The 23,839-nt window shown below is 39.1% G+C and overlaps 1 protein-coding gene across 1 annotated transcript in view; it reads right to left on the reverse strand.

Annotated features, from left to right (window-relative positions):
• MORC1 (MORC family CW-type zinc finger 1) overlaps window positions 1–23,839 on the reverse strand; it is a 161,503-nt gene that overhangs the window by 112,155 nt on the left and 25,509 nt on the right. The window contains exon 9 of the mRNA XM_040621719.1: window positions 2,143–2,268. Within this exon, the coding sequence (XP_040477653.1) occupies window positions 2,143–2,268 (126 nt within the window). The remainder of the gene's footprint in view (window positions 1–2,142; window positions 2,269–23,839) is intronic.

Below are 23,839 nucleotides of genomic sequence, written 5' to 3' on the forward strand. Positions count from 1 at the left end.
TTATACAATCTAGTATCAAAAAAAAAAAAAAAAAAACCCGCAAATAACCTGATTTAAAAATGGGTAAAGGACTTCAATAGACAATTTTCCAAAGAAGACATGCAGATGACTAAGAAACATACGAAAAAATGTTCAATATCACTACTCATCAGTGAAATGAAAATAAAAACCACAATGAGATATCACCTCACACCTGTCAAACCGGTTACCATCAAAAAGACAAAAAATAATAAGTGTTGGCGAAGATGTGGAGAAAAAGGAACCCTTGTGCACTGCTGGTGGGAATGTAAAATGATGCAGCCACTGTGCAAAACAGTATGGAGGTTTCTCAAAAGATTTAAGAACTACCATACAACTCAGCAATTCCACTTCTGGGTACTTATGCGAAGAAAACAAAAACACCATTTCAGAGAGATATATACAACTGTGTTCACTGTAGAGTTATTTACAACAGCCAAGATATGGAAGCAACCTGTGTGCATCAACAGAGGAATGGATAAAAAAAGATGTGGGGTGTGTGTATGTGTATACGTGCACATACGCATACACCTACATACACACACACACACACACACACACACACACACACACACAAATGGAATATTATTCAGCCATAAAAAAGAATGAAATCTTGCCATTTGTAAAAACACGGATGGACCTACAAGGTATTATGCTAAGTGAAATAAGTCAGACAAAGAAAGACAAATACCATATAATTTCATGTATATGTGAAATCTAAAAAACAAATGAACAAACAAGAGAAAACAGAAACAGACTCACTGATATAAGAAACTAAATGTTGATTACCAGAGAGGGAACAGGTTGGGGGCAGGCAAGACAGGTGACAGGGATTAAGAGGGACAAGCTTCCAGTTATAAAATAAATAAGTCATAAGCATGTAATGTATAGCATAGGGAATATAGTCAAAATATTATAACTTTGTATGACAGATGATAACTAGACTTATACAAGGCATACAATTAAAAGATCTATAACTCCATTTATTAATATTGATACGAGTGATTGCAAGGCCCCAGGAAAGCCACTACTTTTTCATGAAAAAAAGACAACATAACAAATGTAGGTCTATTATAAAAAGTTAGTGTGGTATAGGGGAGGAGGAGTGGACGTGAGTTGGTAAAGAATGTGAAGCCAGAATATTTGAGCTCTTGTCCAGTTGTGACATTTCCTTATCTCTGAAATGGTGATAATTAAACATGACCTACAGAGTGATTGCAAAAATCAAACACAACAAGGCATGTAAAAAGGCGTATATATAGAAGGCATACAAGCATTAAATGTTTCTCCCAGTAGATATTAAGCTCCTCAAAACCAGTACTAATCTTATCTTTTTTATGCTTTGAACCTAGCACGATCTTAGGACTCATAGAAGACTTTGATAAATGTTTTGATGAGTAAATGAATGACCATCCAGAAACAACACACACACACAAAGACTCTTCTGATTGTATGTATAGCCGGGAAGATGAATTTCATAATATGCAAATGTCAGCTTAAAAAAAGTTTATGCTGGTACAAACTTCTGGTTACAAAATAACTAAGTCACGGGGATGTAATGCACCACATTGTTAACAATACTGTATTGCATATCTGAAAGTTGCTAAGAAAGATCTTTAAAGTTTTCATGACAAGAAAAATTTATAACTATGTGTGGTTATGCATGTTAACCAGACTTACTATGGTATAATAAAAAAGTTCATGCTAAAATAGAAGTAAACCAAATCTGTGTTTATAAATATGTTCATTCTACACATAAAATATACATACACATATATGTATGATTTAATAGTTCAAATATCTTGTGTAAACAGAACACATAAGTGAACTGTGATTTGTTTAATGGAACTTATCACAATCAAAGCATCTAAGATTCAACAGAGTGAAAAATTCCTCCTTGGAATGATTCTCTAACTTCAGAGTGTTCACGCAGTGTTGCTATTATGGCCAAATATTTGTTACACATGATTACTCTTCAGCAAACCTTTCAGAAAGCAGTCTGAATTTTATTTACAATAGTAAAAACCTTACTATATCAAATCACTTTGACAATTTGAGGGAGAGGGGCAGATGGATTTAATAAATAAAAACTCTACGAAGTTAATTGAAAAGAAGGTGAATTACCTTGGTCTGTAGAGGCAATAACATAGGTGTTTTGTTTTAACTCTTTTGGCCTGAATGAATATTCTCATCCAAGGTTCAAAATACAGAACAGATGTGTAGGCTCTGAATGACCATCTCTCTGGAAAACTAGAACAGAAAATATCAAAGGGCACACTGCGGAGGATGCATCAGCAAATCTCGCAACACTCACAGACCTCGTTACACCGGCCTCTAAATACAAAGGGCTACATAAATCACCTACCCTTGGATTAGAACTGAATTTTTGCTGGCAACTGATGCTAAGTAGACTTACACCAGCAATAGAAAATGCACTTTCCATTAAAGCTATCAGATCAGAAGGGCAAAACCAAGTCAAATAAACAAAACCATCCCCCTGCTCAAACGCAACAGAAAACAAAAAAAAAATATCTAGGCCCCATGAACAAGAAACATTTCCATGAAGTTACTATAAACAAAGAAATACAATAAAAATGTTTCATTTGCATTGGAAATTACGAACAATACATATAAAACTTCATTCTGTAAGTGCAGTTAAGTATTAAGTATTTATGGCCAGCGGAGGGGAGAAGTCTGACAACGTAGTAAGTGAGAGCATAAAAGAGAAAAATAAAGGACAGAAAGGCAATAAAGTGGGAGCAGACACAACGCAAACAGCCTTATGAAGAAAGCTACCCTTGTAAAACTGCACATTGCTGGGAAGTCAGTGTTGCCATACACTAACTCCAGGGACCTTCTATATTAGAGTCCATTTATGCACTGTAAATCCTCTCCAATTAGACGAGAACTAAAGATCAAAAACAAGCCCAGCTATGCTGAGGAAGTCGTGTTCTTGACCTACTGGGTCCCAGAAAAGGCATCTATGAAGGTCAAGGTCAAACAGAAAGCAGGGAGCCCTGCACCCACCATGTTGACAGTCCTACCCCAGCCCAGAGGGAGACAAAGATGATGGAAAGGAAACAGAAAGCCTAAGGGGGACTGCTCAACCGAGATGCAGACCACCGCCAGTTACTCTCCATAAGAGAGAGCAGAGCTCCAGGGAATTTACCAAATTGAAGATAAAGCCTGTAAGAAACCCAAGGATTTCCTGGTTGGTCATAAGTTCCTTCAGGATTTCTTTTAATTGTTTAAAAAGAAATTCTTTTCAAGTAAGACTTGACTAGAATTTCCCAATAAAAGATACCCACGGCTGCTATTTCGTAAATACTAATGCATTTTTCACATGGCCAGAGAGGCTATCTGCATTCCAGTGTCGCACCCTAATACCGTGGGTGGCTTTGAGTACACCAGAAGCTGCACAACCAAGTAAATCCTCACCTGTTAAAAGAAAAAGGAAAAAAAAGTCACCTTGGGACACTATCAATATTCCAAGGACTTCAAATCCTTTCTGGATCTCTTGATTAAAAACTGCCCTTAGAGCCAGTAGCTTTCTTTGACTCTCGTAAAAGCTAACACGTTTCTGTCGTTTGAAAGTAAAAGTGAAAAAGTAACTCAGAGCTGAGTTTGAGAATTTGAGAAATAATGAGAGATCAAACTGGGTTAGAAGAGTTTGGGTTTAAAAAGGGATATTATACAAAAATAAAATAAGGAAACTGGTACTTCTACCATTTCATGTGGCTCACTTTTTGTCCTCACCCAATAGATATCCATAGGTGAACAGTCATAGCAGGTGTGTTGGTGATCAAGACCTCCTCTCTGTTAGGAAATTCCCTGGAAGGGCTCACGGGACTTAGCATAGAGTTGTACTTATGGCTAAGTGTTATCACAGTGATGCAGTAAGGGTATACAGTGGATCATAATGCGGAAAGATAGGTGGGGTCTGGAGGAATCGGACTGCAGCGTTCTTGTGTTTTCTCCCCCTCGTGATGGGTCAAAACACATTCTCCCCCACCTGTAAAAATGCAGCAACATGTGAGTGATGTTTCTGCCTAAGGAAGCCCAGTAGAGACAGCAATGAAGGATTTCACTGGGAGTTGGTCTGCAAGCTTGTACCAAAATCCCAGCATAAACCATATTGTTTGCATAGTCTAGATATAGTGAGCCAACCTTATTTGTTAGGGAAAGTTTTCTATCAGTGTGGGAGACTTGGCCAGCCAAGGGCCAATCTTGAAAGCAAGACTTTCTATGGATGAAAGCCTTCCATGTTAACCCTCTTCTATACACGTGCCACTTTCAAAAGTTCCTAGTTATTTGTAACAAACAGAATGGCAATACTTCTTATGCTATTGTCATGTCTGTGATAGAAGACAAGGGCAGCTAAAAATAAAAGCTACATATGAAATAGGCAACCCAAATATAACTTCTGAACTTCTTCATATGATGGATAAGGTCCTTCATGATGTGGCCACCACTCAACAACCCAGCCCCGTCACTTGCCAGCTGTAGTTCGTGAAGGCATTGAGGACCACGCTCCAGTCTCCAGATACAGGTAATGCTTTCTTATATCCTTAGCACATTCAATTCCTTGGCTATTTTTGGTTAGCTCTTTTTCCCCCTTCACAATGCAACTTGAGATCTCCTGCCCTCTTGAAGCCTTCCCTCACTCCCCAAGATTGGGTGATCCCGTGGCTCTGGTGCTCCCCTTCTTCTTCTGTGGCTTCCCATCACAGCACTTCCACTTAGCGGTGTCACTGTCTTTCTTTATCTGTTTCCCCTTCAGGTTGTAAGCCCCATAAGGCTAGCATCCTCATCAATAAATATTTGTTGAATCAATGATAATTATTCAGGACTTCCTTGGCTTAATTTAGAATGAACGACAGGGGGTTCCCTTTACAAGAAAGACTTTTTAATGACTGATCATCTTCAACGGCGATGCTATCAATTTTTATAAATAAAGCCATTCACTTAGGAAACTGAAATACAAATGTACTAAGCTATCTTCAAAAGATCTAAGAAAAAAATACTGTTATTCCCCACCCACCAGGAACTAATTCACATACAAGAAGCGTGCTCTTGTTTACTACAAAATGTCTTTCTTTTCTGTCTTGGACTTTGCCGGAAGTGCCCATATCTCTATCTTTTCCTGTATCTCTCTCTTTTTTTTTTAAATTTTTATTTTAATGTTTTTTTATTATATTGTGTTAGTATTTAACAGTTTTTATTTATTTTTATTTCAACTTAACTTACTTTTATAAAGGAAGGAAGAGAGAGTGCCGCCCAACACACACACACATGCACACACACACAGCCACATGACAGATATAGGGAAGGAAGAGTGTTTTAAGCCAGAAACTGGCTTGAAAGTGTGTGGAATGTAACAGCAGATGGAGTAGCCTATGCGTTTGTCTCCTGCACGGCATTTGGGTGTTCTTATAAAGTCTCTAATTCAGCATCCAGCTGTGGCTGTGGTCTCGGTGTGGCCTCTTTCTTCTCCCAATCTATGCACATTGTTCTGCTGCTGTTTTAAGTGTTGCTCCACACGTGGCATATCATGAGTAGATCGGTGGTCACCAAACTGTTAAGGACAGGAGAGAGGCCAGAAACAGAGGTCCTGTGGCCAGCGTCGCATCTCCTTTACCTATCAATTCAGATTCTCCGTGGCCGGAGTCTGAGAATGTAAATTTTTTAAAGCTCCCCAGGTGCTTCCTTTACCTCTGCAAGTTCTGAGACCTACAGGACAGGGTGGTATGTAAGAAAGGTTGCCTGAAAGAGAGAAGCAGGTGTTTGGATGCAGGACACCCTCTACATTTAACCACAATGGGTCCACAGACAACGGACTCCCACTGAACTGCCCTTGTAAGGTCCACAGTGGAGAAAATGACTCTAAACTCCAGGCACTAAAGTAGATTCCTTTTGGAATACCTCAGAAGTGCCATATTTTTATTCATGAAAATACTGCATTCTATAACCAAAATTGTTTTCTAAATTTATTGCTAAAGTCCCTACAAAATCTCTAAGGAGTTCTTCAAGTTGAAATTAACAAGGCCTATATTATCTTGAATATAAAGAAGTGCATAAAGGTTTTTAACTAGTTTAAATTCTGAACTACGAAGGGGCTAACCAAATTTAATCTTAGGCTGGATTATACCTAAGAGAAATGTCAACTCAAAGAGGTAATTTAAAAGAAGAGTTATAAGCTCTGCAAAGTAATGAAAGTGCTTCTGTCATACCCGCGATATGGCAAGCAGCACATTACAATTTGAAGGTGTGACTTTTGATGTGTTCCCAGTCAGCTCAGTTAAGACATAAACTAGAGACATTATGGAATGCTGCCCAGTGACTGTCCACTTAGGAACGCACGGGCAACGCGGCATCTAATTTCAAAACATTACTTAGCACAAAATTTAAACTCCATTATTCCACATTATATCACCACTCTCAGAGCTGTTTTTTAAGATGGGTTCCCCTAGCTGCCTGAGATTCTAACCCATGATGGATTCCAGGGGTATGACAGTCCCCTTCGATGACAGCCAATTCCATGACATGCCTTTTTTACGAGTCTGCGCCTTCTTGCATTTTCTCATAAAGTTGAATACATAAAATATTTATAATGTTAAAAAGACAAATCACAGAAGCAACGTGGCACAAGGAAATCACATGCATAATAGAACAGGTACAATGCTCACACTGTCTCAACCTCCAAAAAGGGAATCAGGAAAAATGTTATAGGAGTGATCAAGTCTTCACCATATGGAACCAAAAAGAGATTTCAAAGGTAATAGAAGCACTTTACAAAATTTCCTAAAACTCCCCCTCCCCCCAGTAAAGATCCCCAATAATCTTCAAGGATGGAGGACAGAAGCCACTGCTAAGAATGCCAGCATCTTCCAATGAAAGTATCTACACATCCTCAGAAATGCCTAGACATTGGCGTTCAGTTCGGTTTACCTGAATTCATTTGTTGCTTGCTATGTACCAGACACTGGGTTAGTTTCCAGAGCACTGTAATAGTAAGTGCTAGAAAGAAGTGCTGTAGGGAAAAGCAGAATGGAGGGGACTAAAAGGCACACAGAACCTGCATGTGCCAGGTCCTGTGACTATTGTAGTTCCACAGCCTTCGTACTAAGAAGATGATGTTATACATAGCCTCATCTTGTAGACGAAAATACTGAAGTTCAGAGACCACAGATAACTTATCACTAGAATGACAGCTCTCCCAACAGAATTCAGGCCATCTGGGGGGAGAGATATTTGTGTTTTGTTCCCTCCTATATTCCCGGCTCCTAAAACAGGGCCTGACACTCAAGAAATATCCACTGAAGGAGTGAATGTAAAATGAATCCATCTATAGTCAGACAGCTCCTCAGGGGGAAGAACCAGGATTTGAGACCCGTTCTAAGCAACTACAGAGTCCACTCTTTCTCTAATGTACCACCTGCCTCCAGCGATGGCTGGCCTGAAGCACGGCGCTGCAAGGTGACTTGGAGTGGGAGTCAGAAGTTAGACCCGGCAGGGGCGCCTGGGTGGCATAGCGGTTAATCGTCTGCCTTCGGCTCAGGGCGTGATCCCGGCGTTCTGGGATCGAGCCCCATATCAGGCTCCTCTGCTGTGAGCCTGCTTCTTCCTCTCCCACTCCCCCTGCTTGTGTTCCCTCTCTCGCTGGCTGTCTCTATCTCTGTCGAATAAATAAATAAAATCTTTAAAAAAAAAAAAAAAAAAAAAGAAGTTAGACCCGGCAGCCCCCCCACCCCACAGACCTGCCTGCCTATGGGCCTGAGGTTCTGGTTCCTTCAACTTAATCCACAGAATGGACTCAAGGGTCTGGTGTCCACGTTTTCTAATTCTGTATGTACCTTACTACACACAGAAAAAGTTAATATGGCAACAGACTGCAAACGCTCCCCCCTTCCCCGCCATTTTCAATTAACCCTCATGTCTCTGCTGACAGACCATGCCATTATGTAAAGGACTATTTTTTTAAAAATCAAAGACAGGCTGGTAACTATGAACACATATTTGTCTCTGCTGAAACCCAAGGAAGAATAGGAGGGAGGTCATTGTGCCTAGAGAGGAATGGGAGAAGAAAGGAAGTCAGAGAGACAACATCTGGCAGGATGCTGCAGACCATTATGAAGACCTTTGCTCTTCCTCTGAGTGTAATGGGAAGTCATTGAGGAATCTTGTATAGAGAGTTTTTAAAAGACTACTGTGGCTGCTACAGAGCGGCAAGGGTGAAAGAGTTTTCACAGGGCGAAGGGTGGAAACAAAGAGACCTGTGGCTTGGTGGGAGGCTCTCTATAACCCCGGGAGATATGACGGTGGCCTGGACAAGGATTATGGTGGGAGAGGAGGTGATAAATGGTTGGGTCTGGATCTAGTTGAAGGCAGAGCCAATGTGAAATAAGCAAGTTAGAAGTGTCCTCCAAGAACCCTGAGGACAAGAGTCCTGAGTAAGAAGAACGTTTAATAAGTCAAAACCCACAAGCAGACACATTGTGGAATTTTATTTAAAGTTAAGAGAACTCCTAAAAGCTATCCAAGGGGGAAAATTAGTAATTTACAAAAATTTAGTAATCACATCTGGGTCAGACTTCTCATTAACAACATGGATTCAAGAAGTCAAATGAGCAATAAGTTCTGAGGGAAACTTTTTTTTTTTAAGTAGGCTCCACACCCAGTGTAGATCCCAGTGCAGGGCTTGAACTCACAACCCTGACATCAAGATCTGAGCTGAGAATAAGAGTCAGACACTTAACCTACTGAGCCACCCAGGTGCCCCTGGGAAACTATTTTTGAATCAATGTTTCTTCATTCATTTAAACAAATATTGAGGAGGAAAGGGGGAAAAAAGACACTTATAAGGATACAAAGCTTCTAAAAATTTACCTCACGTGGACTTCGAAATAATTATTTGAAGCTATAACCCAGCAAATAAACTAATGTGTAAATTAAAAAAATCTAGGATGGAAGATGGTGTGGTAAGCAAAGAAAAATATTAAATATTATAATTTAGTCTAAATAACTATTTACGCAGGGTATGATATAATATTGTAAAATGTTATAAATAAATCCAAACAGAATAATCAGAAAAGGTGGAACTGGTATGAAAGAGAAATAAAGCATATTAAGGCCCTGACTTATTTGTGAGATGAGACAGATGTTAACTCTACACTTTGATAAGAAAACTAAGTTTAGATATGTTTATTTAAAATGTAAAGATAATCCACTGTAAAAAAATAGAATGGAACAAATGATTTTCAAACTACTGGAATAGAAAAAAATGAACCTTCCTTCTTGGCAAAAAAAAAAAAAAAAAAAAAATTACAACTCAACAATCTCACAAAGGGGGAGAAAAAAAATAGGCATACAAAATTAAATAAACCCAAGCGCAAATGAATGACAACCAAAGAAGCAAATTAAATACAAAAAATAAAATGAGAGGCAGCCATAGCAGATGTCATAATAAGTGTAAAACAGATAGATTTCCTATTAAAAGACAGAAGCACTTAGACTGAGTCACAAATCTAATTATATGCCATTTATAAGAGACAAGTTGAAAATTAAACAACACTGCTGAGAATAAAGCAGTGGAAAAATATATGGTAAGAAAAGTTAATCAAAATAAAGCAAACATAGGTTAATATTAGACAAAAATAGAAACAAAGTTATTAGAAAGCATTAACTGGAACATAGAGGGATATTTTATATTAATAAAGGTTCACTTAAAATGTATATCTGCCATAAATCTAATGACTCAGAAACATACACTGCAAAAATTAGAAGAAATAAAGAAACATGGACAAAACCAAAGGCACTGTAAGATTCATACTCCTCTTCAGAAATTGAGGGATTGAGGGAGAAAAAGAAATGGAAGATCTGAATAACTTAATTAAAAACATGACGTTACAGAATCTGTCTTTTTCAGAGATTCACAATTTTTCCAATGTTTAAAACATTAGGCCACAAGAAATCTCAACAGATTTCAAAGAGCAGATACAATGCAAACTATATTCCCTGATCACCATATAATACAATCAGAATAAGAGGATATTTGACACCACCCCCAAAAAACTTATGTACTTGCTGATTTTTAAAATACTTTTTAAAAGTAATTCCTGAGCTAAAGAGAAGATCAAAATGGAATTTATAAACTATTTAGAAATAAGCAATAATGAATTAATTTAAAAAAGGGGGGGGTGGCACAGTCCTTTGGGCAACCAACCCTTAGTTTCTGCTCAGGTTGTAATCTCAGGGTCATGGGATAGAGCCCCACATGGGGTCTCCACGCTCAGCAGGGCATCTGCTTCTCTCCTTCTGCCCCTCCTACCCCCTCAAATAAGTAAATGAATCTTAAAAAAAATAAATGAAATAAGCAACAATGACAGTTCTACTTTTGAAACCTGCAGAATAGAGCCATAATGAGGAGGGCTGGGCTGGGAGGATGCATAAATGCCTCAGTTATTCAGGTTAGAAAATGAATTGAAAGTAAACAAATAAAAGATACACCTCAAGGAAGCAGACAAAGTCAAATAAAACAAATCCAAAGAAAGCAGGAGAAAATAGGGAAATATATGACTAATATAAACCTAGTAGATTTAAAAAGAATCTGAAATTATTTTGTTTTTAAAGACAGTTGAAACACCTAAGCCTTTCTGGCCAAGACAAAGAGATGGCACAACATGCAACAAAAGTAGTAAAAGGAGACACAACTATAGGGTTGGGGAAAACAGAAATGTTATAAGAATTTTTTATGTAAAACTCCTTATCAACAAATTTGCAAATCTAAATAAAATGAATGTTTTTATAAGAAATTATAAATGACAAATTTGATCCAAGAATTTAAAAATCTGAGATTAAGTTATAGCACAATTCAAAAGTAATGAAAGTAAAAACAAAAAAAGGTGATAAGACTACAGATTTTTCAGAGAATTTCTACCAAATCTACAGGCAAACAAAAAGACTCATTTTACATAAACCCTTCCAAATCAAAAAAAGAGGTGAAAAACTTCTCAACTCATTCTACCATAATCTATACGCCAATACTAAATAAGATAAGGAAAATAAAAGCATAATGATAGCCCAGTCTCACGTGTAAGCATAACGGCAAAAAATATTAAATAAAATACCAGTGAAATTAACACAGTGAACTAGTTGGGTTTATTTGAGGAATGGAAAAATGATAGTTCAATAGCAAACACTTTACTAGAATAATATACTTTAACAGATTAAAAGAGAAAAACAAAATTAAATCACCTCAACAGATATCAAAAAGCACTGACAAAAACTTAACACCAATTTCCTAATGTGAAAAATAAATAAAAGTCACTCAATAAACTAGAAATAAAATGACTTCCTAAGTTTGACAAAAAGCATTGGTTAAAAGGAATAATAACTAGAACAAATATCACACCTAACTGTCAAAGATAAAAGAATTCCATTAAGACAGAAACAAACCAAAAATCCTGTCTGTTATTACCACTCTTAGTTAACTGATTAGTTAAAACAAGAAAACAGAATGAGTAAGAGAAATGAAGACACAAAACCATCACTATTTGCAAATAAAGACTAAATAGAAAACCCAACTGAAAACTATTAGAATAAAAGAATTCAGTAAATGGCGAGATATAAAATCAACAGTCAAAAGTCAATGGTTTGGGGATGCCTGGGTGGTTCCATTGGTTACGCCTCCAACTTTTAATGTCATGACCTCAGGGTCAAGGAATCAAATGGAATCTGCTTTAATGACTCTCTTCCTCTCCCTCTGCCCCTCCCCACCTCTAAAATAAATAAATAAAAATTTTTTAAAAAGTCAATGGCTTTCCTGTCTGCACATTAATAATTAGAAAAAGCAACAGAGAAAAGATCGTATTTGAATGCCAAGAAGAGTCACAATACCTATGAACTTAACAAGAACTGTACAAGACCTATATGAAGATATAATAATACCCAGCAATTACTGAGTATGAACTCTGTGCCAGGGAGTGGTCTAAGCACTTTTCAGTTCATACATCATGCAAGCTTCACAACACCCTGTGATACACTACTATTAACACTACTGCTATCACTATTGCCATTTTTGGATGAGTAAATTGAGGCTCTGTAAGATTAACTACCTTCCCCATATTAACACAGCTTATAGAACTACAAATTGAACCCATACAGTCTAACTACCAAAGCCTTGTTCTTAACTAGGATATATATGTTGATGTAAAACTCCACCAAACTATATAAAAGACCGAAATAAGAACCAAAACATAAATATGTCAGTTCCTCCCCAATTAATCCATAAATTCAAGGGGCTATCAATCAAAATCCCAAGAGAGCACTTTTTGTAATAAAACCTGAAAACCTGATTTTGAAATTCATACGGAAAAGAACATCTGCAAGAATAATCAAAAGATTTTTAAAAAGGACAGTGAAGGAGTACTTGCCCTACCAAATAGCAAAACACATTTTAAAGGCTACAGCAATTAAAAAATTCTAATGAAGCGAGAAGAGAAAAAAAATATACGAAAAGAAATAGGCCATCTAGAAGCAGATCCATATATGATGAGAATTTAGCTTATATTAGTGATACATTTCAAATAAGTAGGAAAGGCTCGACTATTTTTAAAATGCTATATCCATTAGAAAATATTAATTTGTCCTCCCCCATGTACACCATGTTCAAAAAACAAATTTCAGATAGATTAAAAAGCTACAGAAATAAACTACAGATATTAAAAAAATGATAAGAAAATATATTCGGTTAAAGAACACCTGAGTTTAGAAGTGGAAAAGAAACTCATAAAGAAAAATATTGCAGATTTAACCTCAAAATATCAAAAACTATTAGACAAAGGACAATACTAACAATGTTAAAAATCAAGTGGGAAAAGAGGAGAGAGGGTGTGTGTTGCTCTAAAAGGCAACAGGAAGCCAACACTTGGGTGGCTCAGTCGGTTCAACAGCTGCCTTAGGCTCAGGTCATGACCTCAGGGTCCTGAGATTGAGCCCCATATCCGGCTCCTTGCTCAGCAGGAAGTCTGCTTCTCCCTCTCCCTCTGCTGCTCCTCCTGCTTGTGCTCTTTCGCCCTCGCTCTCTCTAATAAATGAATAAAATCTTAAAAAAAAAAAAAAAAGGCAACAGGAAGGATCCTTGTGCTGATATACTGGTGGCTTTGCACCAAGCTAGGCAGATTGCATCAATGTCAATATCCTTGTTGTGATGTTATACTACAAGTTTAGCAAAGTAACAGCAATGGGGAACCTGAGCAAAGGGTACACAGGCTTTCTCTATATTATTTCTTGTAACTGCTTATGAATCTACAATTACCTAAATACAAATTCTAATTTAAAAAAGGTAAGTGCTGGGGCAGCTGGGTGGCTCAGTTGGTTAAGCAGCCAACTCTCGGTTTCAGCTCAGGTCATGATCTTGGAGTCCTAGGATCAAGACCCTCAGGCTCCTCACTCAGTGGGGAGTCTGCTTGAGATTCTCTCTCTCCCTCTGCATGTCCCGTCTGCTTGCTTGCTCTCTTTCTCTCTCTCCTTCAAATAAATAAAATCTTAAAAAAAAAAAAAAAAGATCAGCATTGTTAAAATAGTGAAAAAGTGAAATCAACCTAAGTTCCCATCATCACTAAGGGGGTACTGATGGACAATATATCAATGTAAAATAACGAATATTATTGAAAAACTATTATATACCAATGTATAGTAATTCATTATAGCCATTTTTAAAAAATCATTTTTAAAAATGAGGACTGCAATTATCCAATAAAAGAAACCAGGATTCTTTAGAGAAATGGCTGATTGTATTACAGCAACAGAAGTATAATATGAGCCTGAAACATCTTACGACGCCAAAAAATGTATAAAAATGATGGTGATATGTCAAAAGAACATAAAAGCCAGCTTGAACCACATGCAGAAGAATGAAACTGGACCATTTTCTTATACCATACACAAAAACAGACTCAAACGGATGAAAGACCTAAATGTGAGACAGGAATCCATCCAAATCCTAGAGGAAAATATAGGCAGCAATCTTTGTGACCTCAGCCACAGTAACTTCTTCCTAGACATGTCTCCAAAGGCAATGGAAACAAAGGCAAAAATGAACTATTGGGATTTCATCAAGATAAAAAGCTTTTTTACAGCAAAGGAAACAGTCGACAAAACCAAAAGACAACCAACAGAATGGGAGAAGATACTCGCAAATGACATATCAGATAAAGGGCTAGTATCCAAGGTCTATAAAGAACTAATTAAACTCATCACCCAAAGAACAAATAATCCAATCAAGAAATGGACAGAAGACCTGGACAGACATTTCTCCAAAGAATACATCCAAATGGCCAACAGACACATGAAAAAATGCTCCAGATCACCCGACATCAGGGAAATACAAATCAAAACCACAATGAGATACCACCTCACACCAGTCAGAATGGCTAAAATTAACAAGTCAGGAAATGACAGGTGCTGGCAAGGATGTGGAGAAAGGGGAACCCTCTTACACTGTTGGTGGAAATGCAAGCTGATATAGTCACTTTGGAAAACTCAAAAAGTTGAAAACAGAGCTACCCCATGACCCAGCAATTGTACTACTAGGGATTTACCCCAAAGATACAAATGTAGTGATCTGAAGGGGCACCTGCACCCCAGTATTTATAGCAGCAAAGTCCACAAAAGCCAAACTATGGAAAGAACCCAGATGCCCATCAACAGATGAATGGATAAAGAAGATGTGGTGTACATACACACACGCACGCACTGGACTACTACTCAGCCATCAAAAAATGAAACCTTGCCATCTGCACTGACATGGATGGAGCTAGAGGGTATTATGCTGAGTGAAATAAGTCAAGCACAGAAAGACAATTATCATATGATCTCACTGATTTGTGGAATTTAAGAAACAAAACAGAGGGGGTGCTGGGTGGCACAGCGGTTGAGCGTCTGCCTTCGGCTCAGGGCGTGATCCCAGCGTTATGGGATCGAGCCCCACATCAGGCTCCTCTGCTATGAGCCTGCTTCTTCCTCTCCCACTCCCCCTGCTTGTGTTCCCTCTCTCGCTGGCTGTCTCTCTCTCTGTTGAATAAATAAATAAAATCTTAAAAAAAAAAAAGAAACAAACAAAACAGAGGATCACAGGGGAAAAGAAGAAAAAAATAAAATAAGATGAAATCAGAGAGGAAGACAAACCATAACAGACTCTTAATCATAGGAAACAAACCAAGGTTGCTGGAGGGGAGGTGGGTGGAGGGATGGGGTAACTGAGTGATGGACATTAAGGAGGGCATGTGATATAATGCGCACTGGGAATTACAGAAGACTGATGGATCACTGACCTCTACCTCTGAAACTAATAATACACTATATGTTAATGAATTGAATTTAAATTAAAAAAATAAAAAAATTTTAAAAAGCCAGCTTGAACAGGCATCCTTTAGCCAAATCTAGGACAACTTTAGTCACAAAATACTGGTAGTGACAGATTATTACCCTTAAAATGAAAAGGAATGCATGGGTCTCTACCATGCATAAAGAGAAGAAGAGGGAGAGGAAGAATGATAAAGCGAGTGTGGTAGAATATCAACACCTGGGGAACCCGAGAGAAAGGTATGTTGGAATTCTTTGCATTATCTTTGCAATGCTGTCAAGAAGTCTAAATTATGTCAAAAGAAAAAGCTAAGAAGAAAAAAGTATGACTTTAGTATAAACTGACAAATATTGAAAAATCTAGATGACATATTTAAAACCCAAGTTGCAGAATGATTTCTATAGTAGAAGAGAGATGGGGGGGTAGAGAATGAGAAAGCACTGTTACACTGATTGATGTATTTATGCACGCTTGAGTAGTTTTCAATCAACATATTTGTGTGCTACATGAGGCCCACTCCACCCACTGCCCCAAAGATTACTGTCCCTGGAGCAGGTGCTGGACCACCAGGTAGACCACACCGAAGAGTGAGAGACAGGAGAGCATAAGGAAAACGAACACTTCGATCCAGGATTGGGTGGCATACCTTATATGAATTTCAAGATCTGTTATGAAATTACAGTTCCATACTGGTATCCACATAAGGAACTCTATGCCCTATGAATGAAATGTAAAATATCTGAAGGATAGAGTAATTCCATACCTGCTATCTACACAGACTCTCCGGGTACAGAATATGGAAGTACAATTACAACCCTGTCCATTCTGCAGATGCCAACTGATACAGACCACCTGTGAGGCAAGGCCAGGTGCTGGCCTCTTCAAACCCTCCCCTCTACCACCTGCCACATTCCATTTGCTCAGTCCTACCACATTCAGTCAATATAGGACCTCTGCAAATCACTCAGATTTTAATCATCTGTGTGACTGTAACTAAAGTTTACTAACAGCCACCAGTGAGAAGGAGACAACAAGTTAACTTGATTTTGTTTTGATTACTTCAAAGGAAAACAAAAACAAAAACAGGGTGGGGGTTAAATTTGTAAAGGTTTGAGATGTGGGACTTGGTCCAGAGTTCCAAAAATTACCACAACATAAATTAACAAACAAACATTGTCTAAAACGGCTCTGCAGAAACTTATTTCCTGTCATTAGTTCACTATTATTTTCATTAATATCCCATATTCACAGCCCTTCCCTTGCCTCTTTGTTCCAAAGTCTTAACTTTCTTTTGATTTCTTACAAAGTTATTTTTCATATTGTCATCTTCCCTTTTAGGGCACCTTGCCTAAATTTAACATGGCAGATTCTTTCCCAGCAGATATAACCCACTTTCTGCACATCACCCTGCAATTACGTATGATTCCCTGGCACTCTCCACATGCCACATTCACAGATTCAAATTCTGATTTAATATATCACACGTTAAATGCAAACTTCTGCCTCATCTGATTCTGAAATTCTGAGATGACTTCTCTATCTACATATTTTTTAATTTAAGTGAAAACAGGTTGTCTTTACACTGCTATTGCCAAAGCACATGCCACTGCCTGTGTACCTGAACATCACTCCTAATGAAATTTTCATAAAGTTATTGTCATCTTGCAACAAAGCCCTGCTGATGGTTGGATTAGGGCTGTAGAGCCTCAGCCCAAAGCCTTAGCCCAAAGCAAATAAAGGGTTTTGGTTGCAAAGTTTAAAACTGATATCATACATTCACAAGAACTATCTGAATGCCCAGACACTTTGACTCAGTAGTTCTTGGGAATTTGTCATAAAAAAACAATTCAAGGGTACCTGGGTGAGTCAGTTGGTTAAGCATCTGCCTTCGGCTCAGGTCATGACCTCAGGGTCCTGGGACCAAGCCCTTCATCAGGCTCCCTGCCCAGTGGGGAGTCTCCTTCTCCCTCTCCCTCTGCCCCTCCCCCCTGCTCATACACTTGTTCGCTAATAAGTCTTAAAAAAATTTTTAAAAGAATAAAAAAATCCATCTGTATGAAAATGTTTATTTCAATAATATCTATAAATAATGTGAAACACTGAGACCAATGCTACTATCCAAAAATACAGAAATCATTATAGAAATTACAATGAATCAATTTAATGGACTATTGTAAAACCATTTATCAAGAAATCATTATGAAATGAGACTTACCAAGACTACATAATAACTTTAAGTTCAGAAGCAAATTGTAAATGAAAAAAACACAGAAATCACACTTAAAAAACACTAGAATTGAATAACAAAAATTAATAATCGATTATGATATATATTCTTTTCTTTAAAATTTTTAAAAAAACATTGCTTCACTTTTGATTTTATAATAAACAAAATTGGAAGAAAAAGTATATCAGAAAAAAAACCTGAAAGCTTGAATTTTCCTATTTCTATGTAGAAAATTAAATTATTTTCAGAATCAGCAGGACCACACCATCTAAGACCAAAGGTGGAAATTGCATAGTTTCAAGGTTTGAAACTTGTCTTGAATAGATGAAGAATCGTGCCCAGTGGCTTTAAGGGGACACCATAACCACAAGAAAAAGAAGTGTCAAAGGAGCTGCTACATTACTAAACCACTTGTTCTCAAAACCAAGATTATGTAAACTGTACTTGATTAGAAGTTCAAGTATCAGAAGTCATAAATGGAAGAAGAGGCAGAAAAAGATCCATCTTCGACGAGAGTATTCTTTCAGCCGCAAGAGTTAACGTTTTTCTAGTCCCTTAATGAAGAGGAACTGGGTGTTAATGTCAGAGCCCACTGACTTTTCAGAGGGGAAACTATACATCATTCCCCCCCAGGAGGCGGTACTGCAGTCCCTCCTTGGCACTACTGTGAGACTCACATCAGAAGCCACGAAATGGGGAGGAGTTAAGATGGCGGAGGAGTAGGAGACACCGTTTTCAGCCGGTCCTCCGAGTCGAGCTGGATAGGTACCAGACCAGCCTAAACAACCACGGAACCAGCCTGAGACGCAGGAAGACTCATCTGGATCTCTACAAATGAACATCTCCAGCGCTGAGTATTGAGGTACGAAGCGGGGAGCCATGAAACTGTGCACAGATATCGGAAGATAAACGGAAGGGGAGGAGCCGCCGCGCTCGGCGCCGGAAGCGGTAGCCACTTGCACGGGAGAGCGGCGGGGCTCGCGGACGGCACCCGCAAACAGCAGACTGAGACCGTGAGCCGGGTGCGCACGCCACCAGGCATCTGCGGATCACCGGAATCCCGTGCGCCTCACAGGATCCAGACTGAGACCGGGAGATCCGGACGCGCTGGGCGCTGGCGGCTGGCGGCATTAGAAAACACAAAGGGACAGAAACGCGCCGGCCCTGGAAGTGAGGGCTGGGACGCCGGGTGTGGGGCGCACATCCCGGGACGCTGCAGGGTTGAGCAGCACCACAGGAACAGAGTTAAAGTGGCCAGAACATTAGTAGAGAACGGGCCGCAATCCCTCTGTTCTGTGACAGAGGCTGAAATTTGGCCGCTGCTGCTCTGACTCTCAGAAGAGGCACAGCAAACCACCAGGGAAAGCCGCCAGAGAACAAAAGCCTGGAAATACCGGCTCAGAGAGTGCCCATCCCCATCCCCCCTCGCAGGGGACACGGAGACTCTACCCAAACAGGGTTGCCTGAGTATCGGCGCGGCAGGCCCCTCCCCCAGAACACAGAAGGCAGGCTGAAAAATCAAGAAGCCCACAACCCGGGCGCCTGGGTGGCGCAGTCATTGAGCGCCTGCCTTCGGCTTAGGGCGTGATCCCGGCGTTCCGGAAAGGAGTCCCTCATCGGGCTCCTCCGCTGGGAGCCTGCTTCTTCCTCTCCCACTCCCCTGCTTCTGTTCCCTCTCTCGCTGGTTGGCTGCCACATAAATAAATAAATAAAATCTTTAAAGAAGAAGCCCACATCCCTAAGATCCCTATAAAACAAGGGGCACGGCCTGGGACCCAGTCAATAATTTGGGCTCTGGAAACCCCGCAACCTCTCTTCATCAGAATGACAAGAAGGAGAAGCCCCCCCCAGCAAAGAAAAGACAGTGATTCTGTGGCCTCTGCCACAGAAATAATGGATATGGATGTAACCAAATTATCAGAAATGGAATTCAGAGTAACGATGGTCAAAATGATGAGTAGAATTGAAAAAACTATTAACGAAAAGGTTACTGAGAATATAGAATCCCTAAGGACAGAAATGAGAGCGAATCTGACAGAAATTAAAAATTCTATGAGCCAAATGCAGGCAAAACTAGAGGCTCTGATGGCCAGGGTCGCAGAAGCAGAGGAACGGGTTAGTGAATTGGAGGATGGGTTAATAGAGGAAAAAATGAAAATAGAAGATGGTCTTAAAAAAATCCACGCCCACGAATGTAGGTTACGGGAGATTACTGACTCAATGAAACGATCCAATGTTAGAATCATCGGCATCCCCGAGGGGGTGGAGAAAAACAGAGGTCTAGAAGAGATATTTGAACAAATTGTAGCTGAAAACTTCCCTAATCTAGCAAGGGAAACAAACATTCGTGTCCAAGAGGCAGAGAGGACCCCTCCCAAGCTCAACCACGACAAACCTACGCCACGTCACGTCATAGTGCAATTCGCAAATATTAGATGCAAGGATACAGTATTGAAAGCGGCCAGGGCAAAGAAATTTCTCACGTACCAAGGCAAAAGCATCAGAATTACGTCAGACCTGTCTACACAGACCTGGAATGAGAGAAAGGGTTGGGGGAGCATATTTAAAGCTCTTTCAGAGAAAAACATGCAGCCAAGGATCCTTTATCCAGCAAGGCTGTCATTCAGAATTGATGGAGAAATAAAGACATTTCAGAATCGCCAGTCACTAACCAATTTTGTAACCACGAAACCAGCCCTACAGGAGATATTACGGGGGGTTCTATAAAAGTAAAAAGGCCCCAAGAGTGATACAGAACAGAAAGTCACAGCCAATACAAACAAAGACTTTACTGGCAACATGGCAACATTAAAATCATATCTCTCAGTAATCAGTCTTAATGTAAATGGTTTGAACCATCCCATAAAACGCCACAGGGTTGCAGATTGGATAAAAAGAAATGACCCATCCATTTGCTGTCTACAAGAGACTCATTTCGAACCCAAAGATGCATTCAGACTGAGAGTAAGGGGATGGAGTACCATCTTTCACGCAAATGGACCTCAAAAGAAAGCTGGGGTAGCAATTCTCATATCAGATAAATTGGATTTTAAACTACAGACTATAGTTAGAGATGCAGAAGGGCACTATATTATTCTTAAGGGAAGTATTCAACAAGTGGATATGACAATTATAAATATATATGCCCCCAACAGGGGAGCAGCAAGATACACAAGCCAACTCTTAACCAGAATAAAGAGACATATAAATAAAAATACATTAATAGTAGGGGACCTCAACACTCCACTCTCAGAAATAGACAGAACACCCTGGCAAAAACTAAGCAAAGAATCAAAGGCTTTGAATGCCATACTCGACGAGTTGGACCTCATAGATATATATAGAACACTACACCCCAGAACCAAAGAATACTCATTCTATTCTAATGCCCATGGAACATTCTCAAGAATAGACCATGTTCTGGGACACAAAACAGGTCTCAACCGATACCAAAAGATTGAAATTATCCCCTGCATATTCTCAGACCACAACGCTCTGAAATTGGAACTCAACCACAAGGAAAAATTTGGAAGAAACTCAAACACTTGGAGACTAAGAACCATCCTGCTCAGGAATGACTCGATAAACCAGGAAATCAAAAATCAAATTAAACAATTTATGGAGACCAATGAGAATGAAAATACAACAGTCCAAAACCTATGGGATACTGCAAAGGCAGTCCTAAGGGGGAAATACATAGCCATCCAAGCCTCACTCAAAAGAATAGAAAAATCTAAAATGCAGTTTTTATATTCTCACCTCAAGAAGCTGGAACAGCAACAGAGGGACAGGCCTAATCCACGCACGAGGAAGCAGTTGACCAAAATTAGAGCTGAAATCAATCAAGCAGAAACCAGAAGTACAGTAGAGCAGATCAACAGGACTAGAAGCTGGTTCTTTGAGAGAATCAATAAAATTGACAGACCACTGGCAAGACTTATCCAAAAGAAAAGAGAAAGGACCCAGATTATTAAAATTATGAATGAAAAAGGAGAGGTCACGACGAACACCATTGAAATTGGAAGGATTATTAGAAATTTTTATCAACAGCTATATGCCAATAAACTAAGCAATCTGGAAGAGATGGAATCCTTCCTGGAAACCTATAAACTACCAAGATTGAAACCGGAAGAAATTGATTCCTTAAACAGGCCAATTAATTATGAAGAAATTGAGTCAGTGATAAACAACCTTCCAAATAACAAAACTCCAGGCCCGGACGGTTTTCCTGGGGAATTCTACCAAACATTCAAAGAAGAAATAATACCTATTCTCCTAAAGCTATTTCAAAAAATAGAAACAGAAGGAAAGCTACCAAACTCATTCTATGAGGCCAATATTACCTTGATCCCCAAACCAGGCAAAGACCCCCTCAAAAAGGAGAATTACAGACCGATTTCCCTAATGAATATGGACGCCAAAATCCTCAACAAGATACTTGCTAATAGAATCCAACAGTACATTAAAAGGATTATCCATCACGATCAAGTGGGATTCATACCTGGGATGCAAGCGTGGTTCAATATTCGCAAATCAATCAGCGTGATACATCATATCAACAAGAAAAGACTCAGGAACCATATGATCCTCTCAATCGATGCCGAAAAAGCATTTGACAAAATACAGCATCCTTTCCTGATTAAAACCCTTCAGAGTGTAGGAATAGAAGGTACATTTCTCAATCTCATAAAAGCCATCTATGAAAAGCCTACTGCAAATATTATTCTCAATGGGGAAAAGCTGGAAGCCTTTCCCTTAAGATCAGGAACACGACAAGGATGCCCACTCTCGCCACTATTATTCAACATAGTACTAGAAGTCCTTGCAACAGCAATCAGACGACAAAAAGGGATCAAAGGTATTCAAATTGGCAAAGAAGAAGTCAAAATGTCTCTCTTTGCAGATGACATGATACTCTATATGGAAAACCCAAAAGAAGCCACTCCCAAACTATTAGAAGTTATAGAGCAATTCAGTAACGTGGCAGGATACAAAATAAATGCTCAGAAATCAGTTGCATTTCTATACACGAATAACGAGACCGAAGAAAGAGAAATTAGGGAATCCATCCCATTTACAATAGCACCAAAAACCATACGTTACCTTGGAATTAACTTAACCAGAGACGTAAAGGACCTATATTCTAGAAACTATAAATCACTCTTGAAAGACATTGAGGAAGACATAAAAAGATGGAAAGATATTCCATGCTCATGAATCGGAAGAATTAACATAGTTAAAATGTCCATGCTACCCAGAGCAATCTACACTTTCAATGCTATCCCGATCAAAATACCAAGGACATTTTTCAAAGAACTGGAACAAACAGTCCTTAAATTTGTATGGAAACAGAAAAGGCCCCGAATCTCCAAGGAACTGTTGAAAAGGAAAAACAAAGCTGGGGGCATCACAATGCCGGATTTCGAGCTGTACTACAAAGCTGTGATCACAAAGACAGCATGGTACTGGCACAAAAACAGACACATAGACCAATGGAACAGAATAGAGAGCCCAGAAATGGACCCTCGGCTCTTTGGGCAACTAATATTTGATAAAGCAGGAAAAAACATCCGGTGGGAAAAAGACAGTCTCTTCAATAAATGGTGCTGGGAAAATTGGACAGCTACATGCAAGAGAATGAAACTTGACCACTATCTCACACCATACACAAAAATAAACTCCAAATGGATGAAAGACCTCGATGTGAGACAGGAATCCATCAAAATTCTAGAGGAGAACATAGGCAACAACCTCTACGACATCGGCCAAAGCAACCTTTTTCATGACACATCCCCAAAGGCAAGAGAAACAAAAGATAAAATGAATTTATGGGACTTCATCAAGATTAAAAGTTTCTGCACAGCCAAGGAAACAGTCAGAAAAACTAAGAGGCAGCCCACGGAATGGGAGAATATATTTGCAAATGACACTACAGATAAAGGACTGGTATCCAAGATCTACAAAGAACTTCTCAAACTCAATACACGAGAAACAAATAAACAAATCAAAAAATGGGCAGAAGATATGAACAGACACTTTTCCAATGAAGACATACAAATGGCTAACAGACACATGAAAAAATGTTCAAAATCATTAGCCATCAAAGAAATTCAAATCAAAACCACACTGAGATACCACCTTACGCCAGTTAGAATGGCAAAAATAGACAAGGCAAGAAACAACAATTGTTGGAGAGGATGTGGAGAAAGGGGATCCCTCCTACATTGTTG

This window comes from Ursus maritimus, unplaced genomic scaffold (genome assembly GCF_017311325.1).
Source record: "Ursus maritimus isolate PB19 unplaced genomic scaffold, ASM1731132v1 scaffold_4, whole genome shotgun sequence".
Lineage (NCBI taxonomy): Eukaryota > Metazoa > Chordata > Mammalia > Carnivora > Ursidae > Ursus > Ursus maritimus.